The sequence below is a fragment of the Anas acuta genome, chromosome 25, assembly GCF_963932015.1.
Source record: "Anas acuta chromosome 25, bAnaAcu1.1, whole genome shotgun sequence".
Lineage (NCBI taxonomy): Eukaryota > Metazoa > Chordata > Aves > Anseriformes > Anatidae > Anas > Anas acuta.
The window spans coordinates 170,180-198,079 of record NC_089003.1 but is presented as its reverse complement, the minus strand read 5'-3'; the positions used below and the strand labels follow the sequence as shown (position 1 = coordinate 198,079).

At 43.5% G+C, this 27,900-nt stretch overlaps 1 protein-coding gene across 2 annotated transcripts in view; it reads left to right on the top strand.

The window, feature by feature from the left end:
- The first annotated feature begins 8,387 nt into the window (after positions 1–8,387).
- Positions 8,388–27,900, top strand: part of IGF2BP1 (insulin like growth factor 2 mRNA binding protein 1) — a 33,866-nt gene continuing 14,353 nt past the window's right edge. Inside the window, exons 1-2 of one of the 2 annotated variants that reach the window (XM_068660519.1) lie at positions 8,388–9,034; positions 10,083–10,143. In XM_068660519.1, coding sequence (XP_068516620.1) covers positions 8,860–9,034; positions 10,083–10,143 — 236 coding nt within the window. In that variant the 5' untranslated portion in view covers positions 8,388–8,859. Of the gene's footprint in view, positions 9,035–10,082; positions 10,144–19,906; positions 19,966–27,900 lie in introns of those variants that run through there. The other variant, XM_068660520.1, reaches the window with a different exon arrangement.

Genomic DNA, 27,900 nt, shown 5'->3' with positions numbered 1-27,900 from the left:
GCAGAATGAGCATGCATCCAGCTTACTGCAGCCCTCCTTGGCAGAGCAGAACTCTTGCTACTCTGTAGTTACACAGCTCCCTGGCACAACCAGCCTCTTGGGCAAAAAGTCTTGTGTCTCTATTACATTAAGATAAAGGATCAGAAGGATATTTTTAGGGTAGATTGAGATTTCAGTGCTATTAGGGAGTAATTATTATGTTCACAGGAACTACTTAACATTTACTTTAATCCTCTATTAGTACACAAGCATGCCAGTGTGTTCAAAAGCTTTTCATCCATGCAAAAACGTCATGCCTACTGTACTAAATGATGTACTGTAATAGTTACAAGTAATCAATTCACACTCCTATCACAGTTGCTAATCAATAAAGTGGAGTAGTTTAACCTGGCAGCTTTATTATATGTATTCTAGGTACTTCACTCCTAGCCAACTTGGATATCTTGTGTCTCCAAAGTATAACCTATTTGTTTTCCTCTCATTTACTGCCTCTGTATGATGTGAAGTTAATAGAGTGAAATAAATATCCAGCAACATTAAATGTTGACCCACTGTTCACAATTATGGTTATTTCAGAGCATCTGCTCATGATCCAGTTTGGACAGCAGCATCACTCTAAAGTTTCTCACAATCTTCCAGACAATAAATAAATCAAAACCAACCCAATCAAACAAACAAACAAAACAAAACAAAAAACAGGTATACAGATTCCTAAAGACAGCTAGGCACTATCTGCATTTCATTCCATCAGTGTGATATCCACTGATCAATGTGTAAAAGGATGAACCTTTGCCTGCCAGTTCAGCTCTGAAAAGTGCAGGGGCAAGGAGTGAATTGCAGGCATAGAAAAGGGCCATGTGCCCACATTTGCTTTTTTTCCTAACGTAACAGAGGGTTTAATTAAAGATGCAAACCTTGCTCCTCTCTAGCCTTAGCCCATCACAGCTATGATATGAGATGATAATGCTATCCATAGCATTACCTGTGATCTGCTACATTCTCTAATAACAACTGGTTTCGTGAGCTTCAGCTGGATCCTGGCTTGGAACAAAGAGCACTTCAGATTAGGTTTCATCCAGCTGGGGCAGTTGTCTACCTGCACATTAAGCAAGAGAGCTGGTGCTGCCCCATTTCACCATATTCTGCTGCAGAGCACTTAGTGAGTGTGACTTTGTTAGACAGAGTTCTTCTCTTGTCTGTGGCAGACCTGGCTTGAAAAGTTGTTTCAGGAGTTTGGGAGTGTTGGGAAGGTCACATCTGTGCTCCTGAAACACCCCTGCTCTGCTTTGAGACAATGGAACATCTCAAGGGCAACTTTGATTACAAAGTGTTTCAAGTATTAGATGTCCCCATAATCATGGAAAATAGGTCTTGAAGTGACCTTAAGAGGTCATCCATTCACTCCCCTGCTGCCAGATGGGGTCAACTCTGTTTAAACCATTCTGAATGGGTGAGAGTCTGATCTGTTCCCAAAAGTTTTCAGAAACAGAAATACTTTGAACTTCCCAATAATTTGCTTGCCGAGTTTAGCTGTAAGCTCATATTCAATAGCACAATTTACACCTGTCTTTTCCTAGTGGATATGATGAGTAAGGTTTTCCCTTTCCCTCTGGAGTAGTGCTGTTTAATTGCTGTCTTGTGTGGCACCAGTTAGGGGATCTCTTATGACAGAGAAAGATTTCAGGTGTTGCATGTGACACGTGAAAATAACACTTTCTGCTCCATTTTGTTTGCAAACATTGGGCTGATCTGAGATTCCTGGCTGTATCCAGCTATGATTGCTCAGTATTAGCATCTGCCCTACTCCTCAAATCACAGGGACAGAGAGGAAGGGAGGATTTTTAGTTGCTGTTTTCCCTCCACCCTCATCCTCTCACTGAAATCACAGACATTGGAACAGCTTTCAAACTCTGGTCCTCATTCAGGACTGTTTTTGTTCTTAAATTACCTTAGCTGCTGTCAGAGGCACAGAGGCTCGAGGCTTTTTTGTGGGGCTCATTTCTCTCCCTAAGATACCAGCTATGATGTTGTGCAGGGATGTAACTTTTACATGCTTTGGCTTTGCTCATCCTAATCCATCTTGGCAGACCACAAGGTCCTGAATATCAGCTTCTTTGTTCCAAGCCCTTATCCCACAGCACAGATCCATCTTTCCCCTCTCTCCTCCAAGGACTGCTTGGGCTCTCACTGCCTGCTCATAGCCTTGGCCAACATACATGGATCCTTTATATCAGAAGTAGCAAAGACTTCTGCCTGATCCCAGGTGCCAGAATTCTGTCAGAAGACTCATGTTTACCAAAATGCACCATAGAGGCAGCTTCAGCTCTAGCTGAAGGCAGCGAGCATTTGTCTGGTTCCTCATCTCATCTCTGGTGCTTAAACCTATCCAACATCCTCATTTAGCTGCATATGAGACATGAGTGATGTTCTGGTTAGAGTTACAGTGGATCTTTCAAGTGATGAGCATCATTTCATCCTCTCTTCTGGGTTCAAACCTGCCTTCCCTTCCTGGGCTTGCAGGAATAGATTTTTTAAATTTTTATTCTTTCACAATAGCAAAATACCAGATATGTTTTTAAATGCCAGTACTCCCTTTTAACTGAAAAACAAACAAACAAACAAAAAACTAGGGCCTTTTAAAGCTTTTAGTGTTTTCTTTATTAATTCAGCTTATTAGCATGGCTGTCTCTGATCCTTCATGACTGGTTTTTATTTTTATTTTATTATTATTTTTATTTTTTTTAAACAACCCCAAAACAACCAACCAACCAAACCAAAACAAAACAGAAACAAACAAACAAACAAAAACACTCAAAACCGGGAAACACAAAATATAGGAACTATGGACTTCTACATGTCCCCCTCTGCATCTATTTCTCTTTGCTTGAATGCTTACTTTACACACCAGGAACAGGGAGCTACAGCACAGTAACTAGTGTAGCAAAAAGCTCATGTAACATCAGTGCATGACAGATTTATTTGGACCACAAAGCTGTCTCTAGAGAAAAATCCAATGGCTGCACCTTTTACCACTGTGCAGCTGTGCACTGTCATTGCTTCAAATATGTGGAGAGGTGATCTGCACTTGCTATAGCATCAAAACTTGTCCTTTTAGTTCTTTACTTCGTGGCAGCTATTTTAATATTAAACATACTTTACTCCATCTTTAAGCAAAGACAGAGCCAGAACTAAGCAGCTGGAGAGACTAGAGCAGTGGAGCTCCAGGAAAGGAGAAGAAATAATCAGTCCTGATAAATCCCAAATACATACCAGCAGGACGAGAAATTAGACAACCCAGTCAATGGCAATGTGCCTGCCCAAGTGGCTGGTTCACTAGCATGAAATTATTTCCACCTTGTGCCTTTGCTATTCTCCTAACATCACCTTTCCAGCAGCCCAGAGGTACTGGTGTCCTGGCACAGGTGGTGGTGTATGGCTCAAGGTTTAGATTGTGAAATGACCTATACTTGTGACCCACAACAGAAACTGTTGCTGCAGAGTTACCCACCTCCCAGGATAAACTTGTTTTGGGTCTGAGGAATTACACAAAAATGAAATGGTATTAGTGGCTGAGCCTTTCGTTGCCTCCTGGACTTCAGGGACTTCCAGAAAGTGAAAGAGTGAAGAGCAGTGAGTGCTGCAGTGCCCTCATTTCTTCAGGGGATTTAAATGGTGACTCGAAATTAAAAGACCCCCAAATTTGTACTCATGTAGCATACATCTGATATAAATGTATTTCTTTCAAACTGGAGGAAATTTGATACACATGCCTACTGTTACAGAGAGGAAAGTGTTTAATCTGTGCTTTATAAATGCTGTGAATGTTTGGAGGGGGGTTCAAAAGATCAGCTCTTTCTTGAAATAAGGTCAGGAGGAGTTCAGCAACGGCAGAATTCATCCCCCACAATGCTTTCTGAACTACGTGAGTTTTGTTTATCATTATACCAAGACAAAAACTTTCCTCCACCTTTCTAGCCATCAGTAGGAGAAATGTCTGCTCCAGCTATCTGTCCAACTGCTCACAGTGATTTTGAGGAAGAAAAAAAAACAACAAATTGACATGTTAGAGAGGTCTGCTATAAAGAAGTGGTGGTATATTCAAAAGTAAAATTAAGGAGGGAAATGAAAAATTAAAGGGATTATTTGAACAAAAAATTTCAGGATTCATTCCAATATGTGTTTTATTTTCCTTGCATTTAGAGTTTACCGCTTAGCCAAAAAAAAAGACTGCAAAATCAAAACTGAACCAAATCGGTTCCATTGTGGAGAAAAAATACCTATGCAAAGCAAGTTTGTTTTGTTTAAGTTTGAACAATTATCTGAATGTTTGCAAGACCCAATGGAGAATTTAGGTTGCTGAGAGAGATGAGCACCCTGTCCTGAAGTGAACACAGAAGTAGCTAACAACCAGATGTAGAAAGGAGAAGAAAATAGTTTTTTTTTTTTTTTTGTGGTTTTCTTTTTTGTTTTAAAGGGACTCCATCTTTTAGTACCAGAACAAAAGGATTTTTTAGAATGTGAATTGATTTTTTGGAGCCTGAGTTTATTGCAGCATTTGCTCTGTTTTTAACTGAAGCACTAAAATGTGTAGGGAATATCCAGATCTTCAAACAAGTTGCAGGCTTAACCTATTGCATCTTCAGAACTGTTTCTTTTGAGCCTCCCATCTGAATAGCTCTTCCAGAGAGGAGAGGGTGTTTCCCATTGCTCAGCACCTTCCTTGGGGCTGAGGACACTCTTCTGCTCCTGAGCTTTTGCAAAACAACTTTTGAATGTCAAGATTGTGTTTCAAATTCACAGAGAATCAGGAGATTATTAATAAGCTACTTCAAACCTTAATTTTGTTTTAAATCAAACTAATAGTTTCATAGTAAGCTTGATTCTTCTCTAATTTGTCCACTCAAGTTTTAATCAACTGGATCAACTAGATTTTCTTAGATATGAGCTGCTTTTTCCAGTGAAGAATGTTTCCACATAACAAAAGCTGAACAGAAGTTGGTTTAAACTGTGATTCCACTTAAGTAAAAGGAAATGTTTCCAACTGCAACCCTCACACTTCTTATTCTGTTGAATTCTCACATACATTTTATGGACAGGCTTGCTCTATATTCAGATTATTTCTGTTAGCTGAGGTTTGTTTGAAACAGATTCTATGAAAATAAAATTATTTTTTCCCCTCTGTGACCTATGTGTTTTACTAAAAACTTTCAACTCATAAATATTTCAAAGTAACTAATACATACATTCAAACTTTTGAAAATGAAGGTTTTTCAAAGTTTCCAGGGTTTCCAACTATATCTTTACTCTTGTCCAAATTAAACATGAGTGATATCACCAGAAATTATAAACAAAACCAAACCAAACAAAACAACAAAATAACAACAACATTATTTAAAAACAAGTAACTGGCAGAAAAAATAACAATATATTCTGTTCTATTTTACCACTAATCTGTCATAAAGATTATTTCTATTTTAAATATTTTATTCCTCAGATCAATAACAATAACTCACCAGACTGCAGTAATTACACCCTTGCATTTGAAACCCACATTTCATTGAAATCCTAGTTGTATTATTTACCATCCAGTTTTAACCTTGTACCTTAAAAAAAATCCTGAAACTGCAAAGTGGCAACAGTGATTATTTGGACTTACAGATAAATTGTAAAAAATGATTAAGAACATTTCTTCATGACTCAAAGATTTAAATCTTAAAGCAAAACAAACAAACAAACAAACAAAAAACAAAACAAAACAAACAAAAAAACCCCTATACCCCAAATCTAACAACTTTTGCCCAAATTAGAATTTATGTATAAAATCATAAGCAGCATTATGTTGATACCGAGTGTGGCTATACAAATTTGAAAATGCTTGTAAATTTGCACAAAGGAATCAAGTACTCTGAGTGATTTTTACAACTGCAAGAAAATCCTGGGGGAGGAAAAAGGCCACACATGCTTTTAGAAGTGACTGTGCCTGGGTGAAAACTTGCTCAGCTCTTCCCTAGCTTCAGATATCCCACTGGATTTTTGTTGCAGTTCCTGGTAGCATTTAAATCTGCAAGAGAAGAAAGGTTTCTCTTTGGAGATGATTTTGCAGAGCTTGTTTTGCCCTATCTAAGCTGGGGCAGGGGTGAATGCAGTTTGGGTTGGAGGGCAGCATTCTCCCTCATCTCTTGCCCAGGGATGAATGCAGCTCTATTACCCCCAAGCAGATCAATGATTTAGTCTCTGCTGTTTGCATTCTCTAAATACCTTGCATCTGGAATGCTCTACCAAGGGGAAGGAGTTTGACTGATAGCCTTCTTTTTTCAAATCTAAATTGAAGACTTCCCTCTTTGTTTGGATTTTTTTTTTTTAAAGTTGGTTTCTTTCATTTCATTATTTGAAAGGATTATGTTACATGGGGAAGGTTCTCTGTAAACTAGTAAAAGCAACAACAAAAGTATTCTAGTCAAGATTATAAATAGATCTGAAGCAGATAGTGGATCATTTATTTTAGCTGTATTTGTTTGTGATGTAACTGTGGAAGAAAGTGAATATTCCAGGTTTTCAGTCAGGCATGGCTTGAAGTGCAGTTTCCAAGCTGCATGAAATTTATTTCCAAATTTAATTTCTATATTCTTTTTACCTATGAATTTTGAGCATGGATTATTCATTGGTAGCTTCAGAAGCATGCACATGGACATGGCAGTTCTACAAAAAATCTGGTGAGTTTGGTTTGGTACTTCCAGGAGAGCCAAGTAATGCAGCTGGAAGTATGGGAACCAAATTTCTCCTGGTGAGCAGCACCTACGTGTTTTTAAAGCAAAAATCCCAGCATAGTAGAATGGATCAGATACAGGAGGGAAAGCTAAGGACTCTTTGCTTTAAATTACTATTCCCCAGTTTTGTTTTTATTCATTTTATTGAGTTTCCTAACTCGCTGTAGGACAGAGCACAGAAACGTCCTTGGGTATGTGCATCTATTTTTTAAGGTTTACACAACTTCTGATTCTTGAATAACACCAAATTTATTTACTAACAAATTCTCCACGTGGCTCTTCCCCAGCACTGCCGTGGGTGGCATAAAAATAGTAATAATAAAAAGAAATGGTTAGAAATATAAAACAGCACAGCACATCTGCGTGGTACTGAGAGAACAACCAAAGAACACGGGCGTGCTGCTAGCGCCGGTCCCCCCCCCCCCCCCGCGGCCTGGCCCCTCCGCGCGGCCACCCCGAAAGGCGGCGGGGGCGGGGGGGGCGGGCGCGGGCGCAGTGCCCGCCGCGTGCCCGCGCAGAAGGCGCGGAGCCGCCCGAGATAAGCGCGCCCGGAAAGCCCTGAGCCGAGCGTTTCTATCGATACCCCAAAAACTCGTGCGTTCGGAAATCATTTGTCTGTGTTTGTTGTTTCTTTATCGGGGGGACGGGGAGCGCGGGACCTTCGTCCCGGCGGGCAAGGCAGGCAGGAGCGCGTCCTGCTCGGGAGCTTTGCGTTTAATTGCAGGCGCGGAGGGGCCGGCCCGTGCCTCTACTTGCAGCGCGGCGGGAGGGAGGCGCCCTCCCCGCCCGGCAGCATCCCGGGCAGAGCCCCCGGTGCACCGGGGGTCCCCCACCCGCCCCGTCGGGGAAGGCAGCGAGGCAGGAAGGCGGCCGGGTGGGTGAATGGGGGAGGGGGGCGTACTGCTATTTTCAACCCATCTCGAACCTAAATATAAAAAGTCTCCAGAAAAAAAAGCAGGCGGGGAGGGAAAGAGGCAGGGTCTCGGGAGGGGGGTGTGTGCTCCACATAGGTCACTTGGCCGACAGGGCGCGCCCCCCGCCCGGCCCGGCCTCGTCCCCGTCGGGGATCGGACCTTCTCCATCGTGGGGCCCTTTTGTGCCGGGAGGAGCCCGCCCCCCCCGAAGGCTTCCGCAGGGCTGCACATGAAGGGCTTAAAACAATACCGGGGACAATAGCCCCCCCCCGGGGGGCTCCCCTGTTCACCCGGCCGCGCCGGGCTGCCCCCGGGGGGCGGGAGGGCCATTCTTCCACAACCCCACTCCCCTGGCGCCAAGGGACCGCCCGGCCCCTTTGATGCCGAAGTTTTTTACACCCAGAAAAATCCCATTGAGGCACCGGAGAAGGCGTGGGGGAGGGGCGCGGTGGGGGAGGGGCGCGGTGGGGGCGGGGGGCTGTAGCAGATGGTAAAGTGCCTCCGACGGGACGGGCGGAGTTGGGGGGGACAAGGGGTGGATGCGCTCCTCATTCCTCTAAGGGTGTGTGTGCGTGGAGGTAAATAGCGTAGTATTTAAATTAAAATAAATAATTAAGTGGAGGCTGCCCCCTCCCCCCCGGCCCCTCCCCCCGGGGGCCGGGCCCTCCCGCATCACCACGTGGCTTCCTCCAGCAAACATTTTCACTCATTTTCCAGGTCGGTTTTATTTAGAGGCGGTGCCCGGCTGCTGAGAGGCGTCCGGTGACACTCTAGTGCCACTCCACCGACTTGGGGGCCCCCAGAGCCGACGCCACCGCCTCCCTGCGCTCCGCCACCGCCCGCCGGAGCCGCCCGCCCCGCCGCACCCTTCCCTGGGATCCCCCCAACAGTCGCCGCACCCCTCTCCAAAGACAAATCCGTCAAACCAACAAATCAAGCCGAACTAACAAAAACAAACAAACAAAACAAAAAAGGATAGAAAAAAAGGAGGGGGCTTAAAAAAAAAAATAAAAAGGACTCACCGAGCCTCCGCCCCTGCTGTGGGGTGGCAGAGCGCGGCCGGAGTCCGACGGTGCGGACGCACGGTGGAGCCCCCCCGGCAGCCGCGCTCCGAGCCCCGGCGCGCCGCCGCCCGCCCGCCGCCCCCAGCCGCCGCCGCCGCCCCGCCGGCAGCCACCATGAACAAGCTGTACATCGGGAACCTAAACGAGAACGTGACTCCGGCCGACTTGGAGAAAGTCTTCAACGACCACAAAATTTCCTTCACAGGGCAGTTCCTGGTCAAGTCCGGCTATGCCTTTGTGGACTGCCCCGACGAGCAGTGGGCCATGAAAGCCATCGAAACTTTTTCGGGTAAGCGGCGTTCTCTGGCCCTCTCTCCCCTCTCCGCTTTCACCTCCCCGGCGAACTGCGGGCACCCGCGGGGCTCAGCCCCCCGCCTGGGCCTCGCTCCCTGCGCAGCGCGGATTTGGGGGGGGCCTCGAGCCCTCGCGCCCCGTCGGGGCTTGCATCGCGGCGCGGCGGGGGCAGACCCCGCTTTCCCTCCCAGGCGCTAGCGACGAGCGGTGTGGGGGTGCGGAGCGGGGACCCCTGCAGCCTCCTGCCCCGCGCCGCCCTCCCCCCCCCCCGTCTCTGGGGGCGCCCCCCGGGGCAGCCGTGGCGGGGGCAGCGCGGCGCCTGCCCCGGCGGGGCTCGGCCTGGGGGTCCCGTCGCGACACGGGCGGTGGGCTGGGACTTTGGCCATTTTGATTTGAAACTGGGTTTCCTGGGGCATGTGATGCGTGGAATAGCGCGAAGGTCGCCATGCTGCTCGCAGACAGAAAAAATGCTCCCCGGGAAACAGATAATTTCTAAAATTTTTGAATGTTTCCCCATGCCCGGGGCTCCTCCCGCTAGGCTCTTCCCATCGCTGCTCCCCTCTTCCCCTCCCTACCCAAAAATAAATAAATAAACGAACAGCAAAGAAAACCACCCCGTTTTCAAAGAGAAATCCATTTCTGCCGTGGAGTTAACATTTCTAGCCTTTAAATGGGGAGGAAGATTTCTGCCTAGAGGAGTTCTGGAGGGATCAAACATACGGAATTAAATACAGGCGAAGATTATTTTCTCAAAATACTATTCTTCATTTTCGTTTGGTCAAAGCAGACCAGTATGAACTAAGGAATTAAATATTCCTAAGGAAGACTGTCCAGACAGCTAACTCACCACTCCCTCCCGCTGCTTCCCATTTGAAGCCAGTCTTGTATTTGATAAAATGCACTTGTGAAGAAATCAGAAAATGTATTTTTTTGTGCTTTGTGGTAATTCGAATTAAATCAAAAGTTTCACGTGATAGAATGTTATCCAAAGCTTTCTGACCCCTTCACCCAGATTATAAAAACCAGACACATTTTGTTTTTAGGGAAAGTGGAGCTTCATGGAAAACAGCTAGAGATTGAACATTCAGTACCTAAAAAGCAAAGGTAATACAGTGTTTTATTTTTTTTCTGTTGGGGGGGGAAGGGGGGAATTGTAAGATAAAGGAGGCAAAAAATATATATATATTCGAATATGTGCATGTGAAATTAGGTACGGTAGAGATTTTACTTTAGGTATGTCCCCAGTGAGATAAGAAGGCAGTTTTGACAATAAGCATTTGATTTCTTATATTTTTTTTAGCATTTGATTTCTTATCATTTTTTTTTTTTTTAAATAAAACTTTGCAATTAAGATTTTTTGTTTGTTTGTTTGTTTTAAAAAATGGTTAAACAATTATCCAGAAACTCACCCAAGGTGATGAGTGGCTGAGATGTTTTGGGTTGGGATTTTCAAACTTGTGGAACTGAAAGAATTTCCCAGCATTGCTCTTATCCTCCTCTGCAAAATGGGTGAAGTTTGTTGTTTTCAAACAGAATTGTAAAATTTTTGTTTGATTGTTTTTCGTTTTAAAGCAAAATTTGCTAGGATTGATGGTGAAGACTTGAAAAGAAAAAATATGGGGTTTAATGCTCTTTGCCATGCTGGGGAGGGATTTAAACCCTGGCAAGTGCAGGGTGCTGGCCTTAGCTTCTGGCTACTGTGAGCTTTTCTTTTTGGGGCTGGAGCTGCATTTCTTCACATTCTCGGTCTACCTGTGAAACGGCTTCACGGGCTGCTGGCCTTGCCTAGTCCAGTCTCTCCATGTTCTTGGCCCTTTGTTGCGTGCTCAGCTCATGTGCAGGATGCCAAGCCTTAGAGCAGCTCTGAAGAGCTCAGAAACTGAGCTGCTGAGTGCTGAGGGTGCTCAGAGTTCATGTTTTTGCAGGGGCCCCTCCATGGAGATGCTGCACCCCTCTCTGCTGGGTGAGTTTGTCCCAAACCCCAGTAGTCCACATCGGACCACGCAGCCTGATTCTCCCACGTGATGAGGCAGCTGCTTCAATGCCTGGGCACAGAAGGAGGTGGAAGAGCAAACTCTTCCTCCTGAAACTTGTGGGGCTCCCTCACCACTGAGAAACCCATCTTGGGACCCCATTTTAGGGCCCTGACCCCCTCAGGGGGCTGTGAAACTCTGCACTGATTCCTTCCTTGGAGGGGCCCCTCTGCCCCCCCTCAGTGGGACCATGAGTCCTGGAGGGCTGATCCCAAAGGCAAAAATCCATTTAATAATTTCCTATCCAAGGTTGTTGTTGTTTTTTTTTTTTTTTTTTTTTTTAAGCAAGACTCACCTCGTGGAAGGATGATCGATATTGCTCGTTACAGCACTCAGAGACTTGCTGCGGCTTAAATATCATTGAATGCAGGGGTGTTATTGGAAAGCCAATTACCCTATGAAGAGTAACATAATGACACTCAAAAAAGGGGGGAGGGGGCACACAGAGAGGGTCGCCTTCCCCCCCCCTTCGTCTCCTAGTGCTCTCCTAGTGGATAATCAATAGGTTGTGGGGAGTGGAGCAGATTTCAGGGTATTTCCCAGCTCCCTTCTTCCCCCTCTGACTCTTCCTAAGAGCACTCCGGGAGAAATTCAATGGAAATGTAAATATTTCTTTGGTGGCTGTAATTCAAAGAAATACTGGTTGAAACTTTACAATAGGTGGAAGCAAATGGAAGGTTAGTTAACACGGTTTAATGAGAACCAGGAGAAATGCAATTAATTATATTTTGTTGCTAAATCCTGGGGTGGGGGGTGGTGAGAGGGTGGCTTTTAATTTTAGCCCCATAGCCCTTGTCTGTTGCCTTTAAATATACAGGAGACATTTTTTGCTGTTGACTTTCCTCATGTGCTTTGCTTGAAATAACTTTGTTAGCCAAGATTTGGTTGTTCCTTGCTCAGTGATTGCCTGCTGCAATGGAGCAGTTGCTACAGTTACTTTGTCTTAGTTTTGGGAGGCAAGTTTGTATTTCTGGGACAGCAAAGGCAACTTTGGCAGCAGCTCCTAGACTTTGCTGGTTGTTTTCCCCCAGCTTCGGTGGTGTATTATGGTGTATTTTGTTATCCTTCCCCTCTGCTCCTCATTCTGAATGAAGGCTGAAATGATGGGATGGACTGCCTCTGTTTTGAAGTTGGTGGCTTCCGAACCCCCCCCCCCCCTTTTTTTTTAAGACTGGATTTTCCAGTTTAAAGGCACATACGATATGGTTAAAGTATGAGCAGTGAGGACAAAATCAGATGTTTTTGGTGTGATCTGAAAAACTGCCCCCCCATCCCCCAACCTGATCTTATTTTTTCAAGTGTAAAAACGTGGGAAAACAAGTCATGATCTATGGTATGCTTCCCAGATAATTTATAAAAGAAAAGCTTGTCTTTGTGGTTGTTTCTTTTATTTGAAACTGCAAATACAAATGTTCAGAAAAACTGATCTGGGTACTTTTATAAATAAATGTGTTCAGTGAAATTATATATTGTAAGGAAATCTTTCTTGCTGGTGTATTTCCTTCATTAAATTCTCTCCCGTCCTTAACTGTGTTGCAGAAATTGATTTAAAAATAGAGAATTTGTTAATATGGCATTAGAAAGAGTGACTGGTGCGTAACTGCTCCAAAACTTCCAGAAGAGTAAACTGATTTATAGCTGTTTAATTACAGTAAATTCTTCAAATAACACTTAGAGCTGCAAATTATCCTAATGATCATAGGAAACCATTTTGAAGAAATACTTTAAAAGTAGTACTGTAAAGGAGAGCCATTGATGATAAACATAACATTTGATTAAAACCCCTCCGTTTTAAAATTTGTTTAGACTTATTTTAACTATCTTGTTGTTTTGGAGTTATTTTTCTGTAACTTTGCTGATGGAAAAAGTTGGGGAAACCTAAGAATATTTTTTTTAACCTGAAAATTTCTATGTGCTTTATTCCTCAGAAGGTTAAACAATAAGAAGTTTTAAGGGGGAAAAAAGTTCAATTTTCCAACTCAAGATTAAAAATCAGTTTGGGGGGCTGGAGCTCCAAAACTGAAAAGACCTCAGTAGATAGCATTAGAAGGAATGAATGAAGGAAGGAAGGAGGAGGGGCAAGGGGGAAAAAAAGTGAATCCATCAAGCAGACATTCCAAATATGAGGAATGTGGAAGTGAGTCGACCAGAGAGAATGAAACCAAGTAATTGGGGGAAAGAGGGAGTTTGGTTGATAACAGGCAGTAGACTTAAAACTAGAAGTTTTTGTGCAAGGTATTTTTATGTAGAGGTCATTCATAAACAACTCTTATTTAGAAGGGTCAGTGAGTTCCTGAGCAGAGGTGGGAATTATTAAATGTTGTTAATGACATGAAGATACAGTGTAGCACATGGCATCAGATAGGGAAATTTTGAAATTGCTCGTTTTTAACTCTTTGTTTAAAATTAATGTTTTTGCACTGGAGAAATACTTTGTGTGTGCATAATCATACAATAAATTGTTTGTAATGAAATATTTTAATACTTGATAACAGCTACTATGTTTTCTTTGTTTATATTAATCAGAAAATGTGCCTTTTTCCCTCAGATCATTTGGATTCTGTGGACAAAATGAACTGAAAAAAGTTTGGTAGTTTTTTTTCATGTAAAATAAAGACTGTTTGAATACTGAGACAAAAAAATCCCCTTAGTCCATTTCTAAGGGCATTCTCTTCCCGTTACAACAGGTGTGCTTTACAAGTTATAGTATCATTACAAAATTAGCAACACAGCAGTGTTTGAAAATTGAAACACAGGATGAATGCTTTTTTCTGAGGATGTTTAATGTGATTTGGTTTGTTACTACTTTTCTTGATTACCAAAAAGGGTAATAATATTGAGTTTCTCTATTTGAGTACCCATCTTTGAGCTGAACTCTGCAATACTGAATTTACACTGCTCAGAGCTGTGATCATTTTGAAATTAATACATTTTAATATTTTCCAGCTATAAAAAAATAGACATAATTTGTCATTCAGTGATATATTAATAATTTGTAAGCAAATTTCATCAATTCAGTTTAAAACTGGGATAATTTGACTAATTTTAACAACTTGGGAGAATGACTGTATTTGACAATTTGCAGTTTGAAGTTAAAGAAATGCCTTTACATGTACTTCCCATTTTCCAAGTTGGACCAGTAACTGGGAAATAAGTACAAGAAACTGCAATATAACAATAAATTTTGTAGCCTCAAGTTTTGAACCAATGGAAGATGGATTTTGTCCTGTTCAGATGCCTGCTTCAGGTGTCTGATTTTTAAATTCAGAAGAAAATAATTAATTTGGTGGCAAAAATAAACTGACTGCTTTGGTGGCAATTGCTAGATCACAATCTGCTTCTCCAGTTTAATCTGCTTCTGTCTTTGTCTTTTAGGTTAAAAAACAAGCAAACAAACCACAGACATATGGATAAGGGAAGTGGGGTTAAAGTACTCACTTTGAAAATTGAGACCTTTCATAATTAAAAATGTAGAAGGTCTCTTCCCCCTCCCCCAACCCAAGCCCCTAGAAATGTTAATGTTTTCCAAAGTTACCAGTAGGGTTTGGGAGAGTTCAGGAGGCTCAAGAGGCTGCTCAGGATGGCACAAGATTAGCCCAGAAGTATGAAACTCCAGTCTGGGGCAGGAGGAAATGTCTTCAGAGCCTTTTCCTTCTGGAGATGGCATTATTGACTTGAGCACGTGCCTTTCCTCTTGTTTCTTGTTTCCAAATTTGCTGAATTTAGCAAATTTGGTATTTCTGCCTACTTCAATGCAGCCAGAAATGATTTTTCTTGCTTCTCTTAATGATGCTACTGGTTTACAGCTTTCATGGCAGCTATAATACTCTAGAAATGGGGCCATACCTGTATGGCACAGGGAGAAGTGGGGAGCTTAAAGAAATTGCACAGAGAAGCACCTGGGGGATGCCAGTGTCTACCCCTTCCCCAAAAGTGAGGAGGACAGCAGATGAGCAGGAGGAAACCCAAATAATTCAGGGGACCTAGAAATGGAGGTTGCAGGCTTCTTTTGAGGAAAAGGCATTTTCTAGAAGTTGCAGAGACATTTCTGGGGTTTTGATTCACCAGAGAGAGCACTTTCAGAAGTTTTAGGTGAAAACTCCTATTTTCAGCATGCCTGAAGGCATTTAGTAGGAGCTCAACCTTCACTTCAGCTAAATTGCCAAATCCTGAGCAGTGTTAATGCATGCGCCCAGCTGCATCTTTCAGTTTGTGTGTGAGGGGTTTCCCAGACACCGTACTGAGCTAAAATAAGGGATAGGGGGGTTGGGGGAGGAGGAGGAACAGCAGAATTATGAGTGCAAGATCCATCCATCCTCCTCACTGCAAGCTGATGGTGCTGAGCCTTTGTGCACCTTTAAATTCTTATTGTGGCCAGTGTGAAGTATTCAAATGTTGTGGAAGAATCCTTCAGTGAATACCTGCAGATATTTAAAAATGCACTTGCTCAGGGAAGGAAAACTACTACAATAATATGCAGGAAAACAACTAGCATGGGAGAAAAATGCCTCAGATGGGGGAAATGTCCTGCAGCATTCTGCCTCTGCTTGGGATTGCTTTCACCTGCTCCAAGAAGTGTTGCAGAGGCAGTTGTGGGATAGTCTGCTCACTGGGAAAGTTCTTCACTTTTTTTTTTTTTTAAAAAAAAAAAGTTAGAAGCACAGACCTGGGCCAGTGGTATGTTTCTCTCCTCTCCAGTAATCTGTATTTTGTTTTATCCTGACTGCATTCAACTGGTCATTACCAGCACGTGGGAATTTAGTTCAGAAATCTTTGCTGGACTTTACCTGACAATTGCCAGGTTATCTTACATGTTGTGGGGTTGGGAGAAATTACAGAGGCCTCCTCTTTTCTTTGTTTCTGTAAGTGGTGCTGCGGGTGTGCATATGCTTCTCTTCTCTGTTGCGTGTTTTTTGTGATGTGCAAGCCATTCTACCTGAGCAGCTTCGAAACCTTTTTATCTGCAGATGGGATGGCTGGGAGAAACACTGCGGTTGGCCTGGGGTAACTCCTGGGTCCCTTCCCACTCGAGTCATGCTGTGAACCAAGTGAAGATGTCTCAGACCAAAGCAGGCTGGAGGTTTTATACTGCTTGTGTATTGGTAATGCTCCTGGGAAACTGAAGTGCTTCTCTGTTGGAAAGTTAGTGTCAGGTGTTGTTTTAAGCTGTATTTCATAAAACCAGAGTGTGTATTCTTCTGACTGAATAGCTTACTGAACAGGAGTGGAAACCAATCTGCCATCTTTTTTATGTCCAGTGTCCATAGCACACTCTTGAAGATGCTGGAGAGGTCTTCATGATCCTAAGTATAAGGATTGAAAAGAAAAAATATGCTTTAATTGAAACCTGCTCAGTTTTCTCTTCTGGACGGAGGCAGCAATGAATGGGGCTTTCTGCAAAGGGTCTTGAAAGGGTTGCAGCCCTCTTCTGGCTTGATGCCACCATGCTGGCTCCTGCTGGCTCTTCCTGTAGGGGACAGTGCACAATCTTTCCATGTTTCCTGGGGGTTTGGCTTAATTTTGAATATTGTGCGTGACACTGGCATGGTCTTGGCTTGTGGATAGGAGGTTTTGCAGGGTGTGTGTGGTCTCTGTGGGTGGGTGCTGGCTCTCAGGAGCTGCAGGTTCTGTGCAGCAGCAGTTTCTGGAGCAGGATTCTACCAGACTGCATTTCTGTAGTACTGTGGCTTCAAGGTGCCTGGGGTTATTCCAGTGGTCTGTGTGTGCTGTGGAGGGCTTCTGTGCTACTTGTGGTGCCTTTGGGAAACCATCAGCTACCACTCACCCTTCCCTGAGCTATTGCCTCTGGTCAAACCTTCTACAGCCCCTGCACTGCAGCTGCTCCTCAACATGGCTAATAAACCTGAAGAGCAGAGGACATTTCATTCATTCTTGCTCAAAGTGTGCCAGGACCTGGCAGAGCCTTGGCAGAGGGAGGCATTACTGAGGACAGTGCAAGAACAGTCAGGAGGGCAGTAGCACAAGCACAAATGCACCCCCTAGCCTGCTCTGACCTCCTGATGCCAAAGAGCAGGGGAGTGCAACCTTCCCAGCAGAAAAAGAAATAATAAACAAACATAAAAATCTGTCCATCTGTTCCTCTCAGAGGAGCCCTTGTGATCTGTCAGGAAATGGGTCATTTGTTTTATTGTAACTGACACTTGGGAGCTCTGACATGGTCAGACCTGAAACTTCACACTTTTCTGGCTACCTTAATTGTCCGGTCCTTATGCAGGAAAACAGTTTAAAGATATAAAATGTAATCCACCTGCATCTGCAGCAGAACTGGGTCCGCACTTTTTCAAGAGTAATACACCACATTGAGTTTACCGTGCTATGAGCACAGTATGACTATAATAAAAGTAGCAGCAATCTCATGCACCAGGAACCACTCTGAGCTGACAAGGCTCCATGCAGAGCACAGCAAGATGCAAATCCTGCACCATCCGGGGGTAACTGTGAAGTGTAAACAGCACTTGAGGTTACAGTGAAACTGATGTGCACAAAAAGGAGAAAGTTTGATTCTGATGCAGGTCCCGTAGCAGGTTCCTTTCATAAAGTAGAAAGTATAGCTCTTAAGGGAACAAACTCTCATACTGGAGTATAAAATGGGGGAATGAGGATCGTGAACCAAATAAAAGGAGATGGGGAAAAAATGTACTCAGAGCCAGATTTTTCAAGTTGTACATAATCATCTAAATAAAAGCAATGTTTTCAGATGTGATTAGCACCTGATATGCTGAGTACTCTTGAAAAATCTGACTGGTGTGGTTTCTTCTTATTTTATTATTGAGATTATGATCCCCTAGCTCTGCCAGATGATGCCTGGGATGTTTAAGCAGTGACTGTCCCACCAGGTCTTGTGTCTTCAGCCCCTGGTGCTGCCCCAAAGCATCTGAGGTGGGGGATGAATGCCATCCATGCAGGCTGTCAAATCCGGAAGTTACTTGTCCCCATGCTTTTGTGCTTCTAGCTGTGTTGAGAACCATTACATATAGTGCTTGTGCTGAAAAGCTTGTCAAACTGGGAATTTCAGTAGCATGGTTCCTTCTGGTGAATGTGCATTGAAAAGAAATCTGGATTTGTGGATTAAATGCAAAATAAGGGACACTAAGTTGTTGCACAGGGAGGTGGGGATGATTGTCCCTTCTAGCTCTCAATTTTCTCTGACGTGTCACCTGCAAAGCGTTGCCTTTCCTTAAACTCTTTCATGAATCAAGGCTGTGGGATCAAACATCCTGAATAGGTTGCATACAGAGAACTACCTGCAGGTAAATGATACCTATATTGTAATATCACAAACAATAAGCAGCTTTTACCTGAGATGTTGGGAAACACTGTATCCTCAAGAGGAAAGCTAATGGGGTGGGATGACCTCTGCTGTTCTGCCTTATATCCAGGACTGTCAATCTTATCCAAATTATTCCTTGTTTAATATTGGTCATGTCCAAGCAGGCTTGATCACCGGAGTGGGTAGTAGTCATGTATACAAGTGTTTATATAAATATATGTGAGAATGTATGTTTTCTTTGCTATGAAGATGCTAGCTTGTGTTTTGTGATCTCCTGTCATTCAAGCCTCTGGCATAAAAGTGTATACAAATTGGTCAAATGAGCATAGAATAAAAGAAATTTGTTATCTCCACTATACGGAAGAAGATGTGGCTTCTATACTCTTTTTATGGAGTTGTTTGTTAGGGTGTAATTTCATGGAAAGCCATGAACCTCACATAAATTTTATGCTTTTAGGCTCTTACTCACAAGTCTCCTAAGGACATGCTTTTTAAAAGGGAAGTCATCCTTTTGAAGTTAATGGCACTGCCTCAATGTTAAAATGAGGCACATGCTGAATTTGAGCCTAAGTATACAACTTTATATAGTCATTGTTTAGCATTCAGTTACAGCTGAACTAATAACAAATTTCTCTGACATCTGTAGCCTATTCTTGATTATGGCAAAGATGCAAAGTAGCTGTGACTTTTGTATTTGATACTTGTTGTGGAGAGTGAATTTCTGCAATTTCTTTAAAACTATGGCTTAAATGAAGACTTTGCATCAATGAGTTTTTATCTCTCCTGTGATATTGTTTCTATGCCTTACTGGTTGCACATGCCTGCATGCCTGGCATGAATATTTGCACAGTGCAAATATTTAGTTTATTTGGGGAAACTTTAGTTACCCCAAAGTTGTTCATGCAACTTCAAAAGCTACTCTCTGCTGCTGTTTGTACCAGTAAAACCTGGCTTGTGAATGTTTATGGAAGGCAGACAGTAGAGAGGGCATGAACATGTCTGTAGGGAATTCACTTAGGAAAAAATCCAGATCAGATATTCAGACAGCTTTGTGCTGGATTCCCCTAATTGTGCAATGAATTTATTTGGTGTAGGTGTCAGTTTGGCTTTTAATGGTGTCTATGCCAAAGTAGTACTGGTGGGCTTTAAATGGCTTTGCTTAGGCACCCCTGTAATAAGATGAATAGCAATCAAGTAGAATAGCTTTATTTTTGCTGTTTTCAGCTCCTGCTCTGTCCTACCCAAGCTTCAGATTTTTCCTTTTCTCCTCTTAATCCTGACACTCTTGCTGTAAAAACAAAAACAAAAAAAAACCAACAAAAACAAACAAGCAAACAAAAACAAAACAACAACAAAAAACAAACAAACAAAAAACAACAGGACTAACAAATATAAGATGTAAACTTTCCAGATAGGGAAAGCCATTTCTTCTGCTGAAGAAGTTCTTCTTCCAGCTTTGGGAGAAGTAAGAAGCCAGAGTGGTTTAACCATCCTGTTGTGTAACCTTCTCCCAAACCATTTAGATACCTAAGGAGTAGCCACAGCAAGAAACCAGAACATGGCCACATCCATGCAGACTCTGTGGGTGACTCTGGCTTCTCTGTGAGTTTATTGGCATCTTTTCTCCTGCTCCCAAAGGGTGATTTTTGTGGGCTCTGCATGGGAAATCCTGTTTTTTAGTGAGAACCCTAGATCATGTTTTCTTGGAAAAGTTTTGCTTTGCTCTCACCTTCTTTCTGAAGAGGAAATACAAGAGAAAGGGAGTCTGGCTTTAACCAGATTTGGTGAAGAATTCTCCTGTTTAAAATTTATGTTGGAAATACAGGAAAAGAAGTCCCACTTTTACTTTTTCATGTCAGTTTGTTTCTTCTCTTTACCTTCCCTTAGAAAGAACAGAAGCATTTTGCTTTCACTTGTCAGTGGAAAAAAGTTACGCTTTTAACCCAGCTCATGATCAACCATAGTCTCAACCTGCTCTCACATTTCTGTTTTCCTTGCTTGTCTGATCCCTGTACACAGACCCGTGAAAGCTCGAAGGGGCTTTGGGAACTTCTCACCGGTCCGTGTCAAACTTCATGTCTGATGTGATGGGGGATGTGATAAGGGATGCTCACAGCTGTTTTGCCCTCTACAGGCTGTTGGAGGTCTGAAAAAAAAAAAAAACAACAACACCTCATCAGCCAAACTGGGAAGACTGGCAGGCCTGAGTATGGCATCACAGGTTTTAACTTGAGTTTTGGTAAAAGATTCTCCACCCTTGAGTTAAGTTCGTAAGATAGTATAATCTGTGTTGTAACTTCTGGATTCTCACTAGACTCCCTTGACAAGTTCACTTTGATCTTTGAGAGCTTGTCTGCATGCAGTCATTACACTAGTTTAACCTGATTTAGCTTGAAAACAGATTCAGTGCCATTGGCACAGAGCCATGCATGGAGACTCTTATTGATTTTTGTTGCAGCTTTCTCTGACAGATCTGTACCTGCTAGCATGAGAGATACAGAGCTGTGCCCCCCTCAGGGAGTATGGTGAAGTGAAACATCAACTCCTGCTGTACTGCCACAACCCTCAAACCTGCACACCCCTGTGCTGCTTTTTCTGCCTTCCTCATCTTCCTTGTGGCACAGACCTACATCAGAAATACCCCAAGTGCAATTTTGCTTCTTCTTCCTTTCTTGCATGCTACTGGTGTGTGCTTAAGCATCTGAAGTTGTGAGGAGCCTGGATCTTTGCAGCTCCCCTTAGTTGCAAAAAAATAGCTCAAAGTACTCTGAGCCTGCAGTGTTTGTAAGATCTCTCCAGTAACAGACCAATACCCCACTGTCCTTGGTGGACTGGAAGCAAAGGAAAAAAAAAGTTGGCCCTGGCCACTTCCTCTGAGCAAAACTACATGAAACAGGAGTGACAACTGTCAATCACCTGGTAAAGATGCTTAAATATAAAGAAATTAAAATGCATGGGGGCTGCACTTGGCTGCATTGCAATGTTTGTACTCAAAGTGAAGCAGCCTCAAGTCCACAGCACCATTAGAGCCAATGGAAACCAGTTAGGCAGCATGTCCTGTTCAGTTTTGGAGCTGGGTTGCCAGTTGTGGGCACTTACCAAATTTAGCTGGGCTTGGCTTTGGGTCATGTTCATAGCATCAGAAATAGCTTTTCAAAAAATGGCAACTTGCCAGCAAATTAGAATTGGAAGATAATGGATGCATTGTATAAAACTCATCCATCTTTTCTCTCTATTACTTACTGTTAAACTTGTCCTGTCTGCAGATACTTGATGTATTAATTTGGCAAGGACTAACCCCAGAAGTCTGGGGGACGATTAGAATCTTCCTCTGGGTGTGTAGAATATAAAGGTTTTTGAGATTTCTTGCATCTTTTGAAGCATGAGGTGTTGACTCCTCTCAAAGGTTGACACTTAGTTGGGTGGACATGGCATGTGCTTCATGCCAACACCATCTACCTGGGATCAGTGGGGAAAATGGAAAGGTAGCACAGCAACTTTGTAGAGGAGGGAATTTTAGTGTGTGTGTGTGTGTGTTTTTTTTTTTTTTTTTTTTTCTTTCAGCACTGGTCATCAAGCAGTTCTTCCCCTGCCTGAGATTCAGCAGTTCTTTTAAAAAAAAAAAAAAAGGAATGAGTTCTTTTGGTCTTTCAGAGGCATGTTTGTGGACAACTTCTCATTCTTAGCAGCTCTCTGAAAAATCATGTAAATTATTAGGTATGATTCTCTGTGTACAAAGCAGTTCCAAAAAAGAGCTAATGGGGAGAAACCAATTAAACAGATTTATTAGTCCAGGATCAAATTCTGTTTGCCAAGATGATTGATGGAAAGGTTTATCATGTTCTGCTTGCTTGTCAGAGATAACTACCAGCCAGGGCAAGTTGGTCTGTATGATATTTGTGCATGGAGGATGCATATGAATTTCTCCAAAATCCCATGGCAGGTTCACTTCTGTGTTTCTACAAGAAGCTGAATGCCTTTGTTGACTTCCCAAAAACACGATCTCAGAGAGGCATTTTGTATCATTTCTCTTGGCCTCATTAGCAAATCTTTAAGGGATGAGCCAGGCTTTCTCTCTGCCTTTTATTATTTTTTGTTGCTGCTGTTTTAATGTTGTCATATGTATTTGTATATTTCTTTCTCGACCTCCTCTTCCTCTTATTCCATCCCCAAATCTCTCTCTAGTTAGCCACCCTGCAGCTCTGGCTTTGCTCTTGCACACACAGCTGGAACTCTCATCTCTTGCCTTAGCTGGGATCCCCAGCTAACAGCAACCGCTGGCCTCAGAGTTTTTGCCACCATGTGGTTTATGGATATGTTATTGCTTTGTGAGGTTTTAGGATATGAGGACAAGCAAGTCACTGGAGTTGGAAAGAAGCAAGATAGTGGCTCAAAATAACACAAGATGGTTTTAGAAAAAAGGGTGTGTTAAGAGAGGTGTGTATTGTGATGAGGGATGTTGCAGTAATTTTGCTTCAATGATTACATTAAATTAAGGTCTGGGAGAAGGTGTTGCAGGCATAGAGATGGTACTCCTTTTGCTCTGTGGGTGTGTGTATGACTGTGCCTCACCTGTCCCACTTCACAGTCCAGGTCATGGTCCAAGTCCACCTCAGTTAGCAACTCCAGCAGTGAAGCCAGGCTTTGAAGCAAGGGGCACAAATGTGTATACGGGAACCCTAGCGATGCTGCTACTGGGAGATCCGTGGTGGAGAGCAGCACAGCCAGGAGAGGGCAGTGATGACCTTAACTCTGGCAGAAAAAATCAACATTGTGGAAAAAATGCCCTTAATTTGGGGATCTCCCAACACTCCCTTCCTGTAGCCAATATCACACAGAAGCCATGTCTGTTGCATGTGCAGCTCTGGTGTGTCTGCGTAGCTTGACCCACCGTTACTGGCACTGTGATACAGACAGAGGGTGGAGAGAGCATCAGGTACTGTGGCAGGGGGGTGAGAACTAGATGATCTTCACGGTCCCTTCCAACCTAAACAATTCTATGGAAAGCAGCTTTCCTGGGTGTTCACTGCCACACTGGTCAGGTGCCGCCTCCGAGTGCTTGTCCCAAGACAGCCCTGTGCTTCAGTGTGACCTGCCACAGACCCTGCACTGGCACCCACCTCGTCGGTGCATGGCATCAGCATGATAGGGCTCCTCCATACACTCCCCACACCAAACCCTCCAGTTGCCTCCTGCAATGCTCAGGGCTAAATCACATTGGAAAACAACCCAAATCCCTCGGTAGTGTCCCTGTCTGCATCATGAAGGTCCATGTGCTGTGAGGGGGGAAAGGTGCGTCTGCAGGTTCAGGTGGGGAGATGAGAATTTTATTCTAACTCCTGCTGCTCACCTGCTGTGTGAGTGCAATGATGCTCCTCTCCAAACATCCATCTCTTCCCCTTTTGAGGGAGAGACTGTCTGCCTCATCTTGGTTGGAGCATGTGGTCAAAAGTTTATTGGGAGGAGGCGGAAGCAAGTGTCACTGCATCTCCTTGCTGAAAATACATGCACCTGTGCTGGCAATGCAGCAAGGAGCAGCTCTGTCCCTGAAAGCATCCTCATGAAAATACCACACAATGCTCATGCAAAAGCGAAGGGAAACTTTGAGCAAGAAAAGGTTGTACCAATTCTGCTTTGCCATCGTTTGCAGCAGCCAGCCCCATCCTCCTGCTGGCGCCCAGCCAGGCTGCCTGCTTGTAACTAGCTAGTGCCCTTTTCTTGGGTCACTGCCACTATTGCTGTGCCAGTCCACTCCAGGGGAATTGCAAGCAAATTCTTAATTAAGTGGGAGGCTCTGGCCACCCTCTTGAATGCCAAGGGAGATCCCGACAGCTGAATCTGCACTGGGATATTTCCCAGTGAAATTTAAAAACAAACAAACCCATCTAATTTTGGATTGTTAACAATGATTCTGCCTGTGGTGTGATCAGGGTTTTCTGTGAAGGATGCAGTGGATACCAGCACTGTGTGCTGAGTGGGATGTGCTGCCCGTAGTAGAGATGCTGTGCAACACAAGAGTGCAGCTGCTGCTGTGGCACTGACAGCCAGCAACAGTGTGAGTAGGAGGGCTTTGGGTGTGTTAAAAACAGAGCATGGTTTCCACCTGGTTTCAGGGCTGTCAGAGAACAGCAGTGGGTATTTTCTGAATGAACAGAGCTCTTGTTTTGCTGCCACTTCTTCAAAAAAAAAAAAAAAAATATCCGCATTAGTTTGTCCATTCTGGAAAAGAGGTTGCTGCTGATCCACTTGTTCTTGAACCATGCAGTCTGTCCAGGTGCTGTATTGATAGGCACATTATGAGAGGGCAAAAAATCTCTGTGGTACTGGATATTTCAGGATAGTCCATACCTTTTCTGGACACTGCAGGTTGCTTCGTGGCACTTTGCTCCATCTCTTCACTTTTGTCCCCCTGTGAGGTTTAATCTGGTAGCGTGTTCTGCTCTTTAAAGAGAAACAGTTGAAGGAAAAACCCAGGGAAGACTTTGACAGAGTACATCATGATGTTCAGGAGTCACAAATACTAACCCAACTCCATAATAAGGAACCATCTTAGCCTCCTGTTACAGTCTGGTTTTATCAGGATGGGTTTTTATTTTTCTAGTGAGCCCTGTCCACAGCTCAGAAGGATTTGTGGAAAGCATCAAGCTTTTCTGTTTGTGATTTCAAAGGTCTTGATCTGCCTCCTGATTCCTCAAGAGAGCTAGGACATCTGTACTGGGCTGCCAGGCAGCTTTGCAGGTTTTTGAGGGCTGAAGAACTGACATAGTTGAATGCTAAAATCCCATTATCACAAATAGCAATATAGGCATGAAGCAGGAGGACGGTGACACTAGGATCCCTTCCTGGGACTCACATTTCCTCTCCCCTTAGAGCCCTACAGCGAGCCCTACAGCTCTTCACCCTCATCTTTCCTTCCCCCATTTTTTCCCTTTTCCTCTTTTATTTAATTATTATTTTTGTTATCTAAAAAGCTACCAGCGCACGGACAGGAACTGGCCAGACTTGCAAATAGACATTTTTACCAGGTGGTTTGCTCTGCATCAGATCACCCCAAGGATTTGGGATGTTCCTGCTTTTGGCATAAGGCAAGCAGCACAGTTGGAGGCCGTGGGGACCTCCTGCTGTCTCATGCCAGGTTTATCGGGTGATTCCTGCCTGAGGGATGCAAGCACAGGTGGTGCTACATCTTTGTGTTGTACAGAGCCCCTGAGCTAGTCCCAGCTTGCAGCTGAGGTCGTGTATACTGAGTTAGATAGCTGTGCAGAGGGAGGAGCTCCCTGGGTTTGGCACATTATGAATAAAAAGCTGGGAATCACCGACAAGCAGAGTTATTTATTTGGAGTAAAGCTTAGCACCGGGCAGAGGTTGTAGGGAGCAGAACCAGGTGTCGCATTCAATGATCTGAAGAGTGACATTCACAACAAGGTTCAACATACAGTGGGACCTGCTTATAGTAAAGCAAATAAGATGGGTTTATTTATTCATGACTTCCTCTGTAATTCTAACCACAGATACTGCTAAGGGCTTGGAAGGAGCCAAATCCGAGCAGGGGCAGCTCTTCAGATGGGGTGATTTCCACGTGCTGCAGGGAGAGTCCATATCGAGCCAGAACCTCAGATCTTAGTGAGAGGCAGATGGCTGCAGTCCCATTTCCACCTGCCTCAGCACAGAATGGGCACTGCAGCACTGATGCCACAAATATTCAGGGTGCTGGCTCCCTGGATGGACTTCTCTGCAGTTTTCAGTGCAGGAGGGCATTTGGGCTCACAGGAACCTGTTTTGTGTTTTGCAGCTCTGTCAGTTGGGCTGATAAAATTCATCTCTCTAGCCAAGCATGGCCTTGCTGGAATTTAATATTTGTATATTATTATATATTTATTTGTATTATATACTTATATACATATAAAATAATAGCAGTATATAATATATACAATCGTATGTTATATAATTGCATAATATGTGTATAATATTTAATAATTAATAAATAAATATTTTCTTTCCATGGTGCATTTGGTTCTGGTCACAAATGTGAAGAACACATGCTCTGCCTGTGCAAATGCTTGTAGGTAGCTAGGTGGAGATGTTTCTGTGGCAGGGGTGGATGGTTGGAAATCTAGTTTCTCTGTCAGTTCAAATCCTTTTGTCCCTCACTGGACTGTGACATTCTTTGCTTTCTGAATTTCTTAATCTCTCTCCTATTCATTTTGGGATGTAGATGAGCATGTAAACAAAAGATCTGGTTTCTTAGTGTCTCTACTCTTCTCTTTCTTCCTGCACCCCTCTGCTATACCTTGAATTTTAAGGGTTTGGGTTATCTGTCTGTGCCCCTCCCCTCCCTCCCCCTGCAAGTTTGCATCCATAGTAGCAACAAAATTTGGTGTTTCAGAGCCTTGCTGATGTTTGAGCTGATGAGAGTGCTGACTACTTACGTATTTATTTCTGTGCTTCTTTAGGGCTTTCAGATGGCAGAGCAATCCCACATCTTTCTGGATATTCCATCCCTCCAGTATAAATTTAAATGACTTTGGGAAACATCCAAAGTTGATTTGTTTGAAACCAACCAAACCAGCCCTTTCAGGCATTTTTATATGTGAATTTGAATCTGCAGTGTAGATCAGAGGATGAGCTCAAGATAGATGCTTTTAACTGACAGGATAAAGGTGCTTATGAGGAGTCTTTACCTGCGTGTCTAAATAATACTGATTGCTTTTGACCTTTTCATGCTGAGACCAATTTCTTCTTCTCATTGACAAATGAGCTGGGCCACCCTCTGAAGTTGTGTAATTAGAACAACAACAACAACAAAACTAGAATCGAATTTTCTCTCCTTTTTTAGACTACTTAACGTATCCACAAATAATTTGGGTTTGAAGTTCGGATCCGTGATGAGCTTGTCCAAGTGTATTTACCCCAAAACAGTGCTGCCAGCGCTGAGCTGCCTGTGGTGGTCATGCCATTTCATCTCCCTTTTCTTTAGGGATCTTAAAGTCTCATGTTCTGCTGAGCAGCTTGACTGGGTATAGGGGTAGAGACTGTCTCCCACTGCACTTAGACACTCATTTCAGATTGGGCCTTAAAATTAGATGCTGAACTTTTTGAGGGCTAAAAAGTCAATCCCACGGGGTGTTTTGCAGCAGACATTTGCACCCTTAACTCAACTCTTCTTGGACCAAAGCTAGCCGCATCTGTGCATTTGCCCTCACAAGGTTTCATCCTCCAAGGGTGTTAGCAGCATTGGGAACCTAAGGGTGTTACTGCTGTGAGATGAATGTCTCACTGGGTGTTGTGAATTAGGAAATTGAGGAGGCTCATCTGAGTGCTCTCCACTTCCCTTTGCTTGTGCACAATGTGTTTTCTTCTCCTGTGGGCTACCAAAACTGCAGAAGGTGGCAAAACCATATGGTGGAAATATCACAATGGTGAGGGGGGAAAAAAAAAAAAACAAACACATTTCCTGGCATTTACTGTTGGCAAGGGCTCTTGGGGTACCACCAGCAGCAGTTTGTGTGCTGGGGCTGGAGTGTCCAGAAGGGCTCA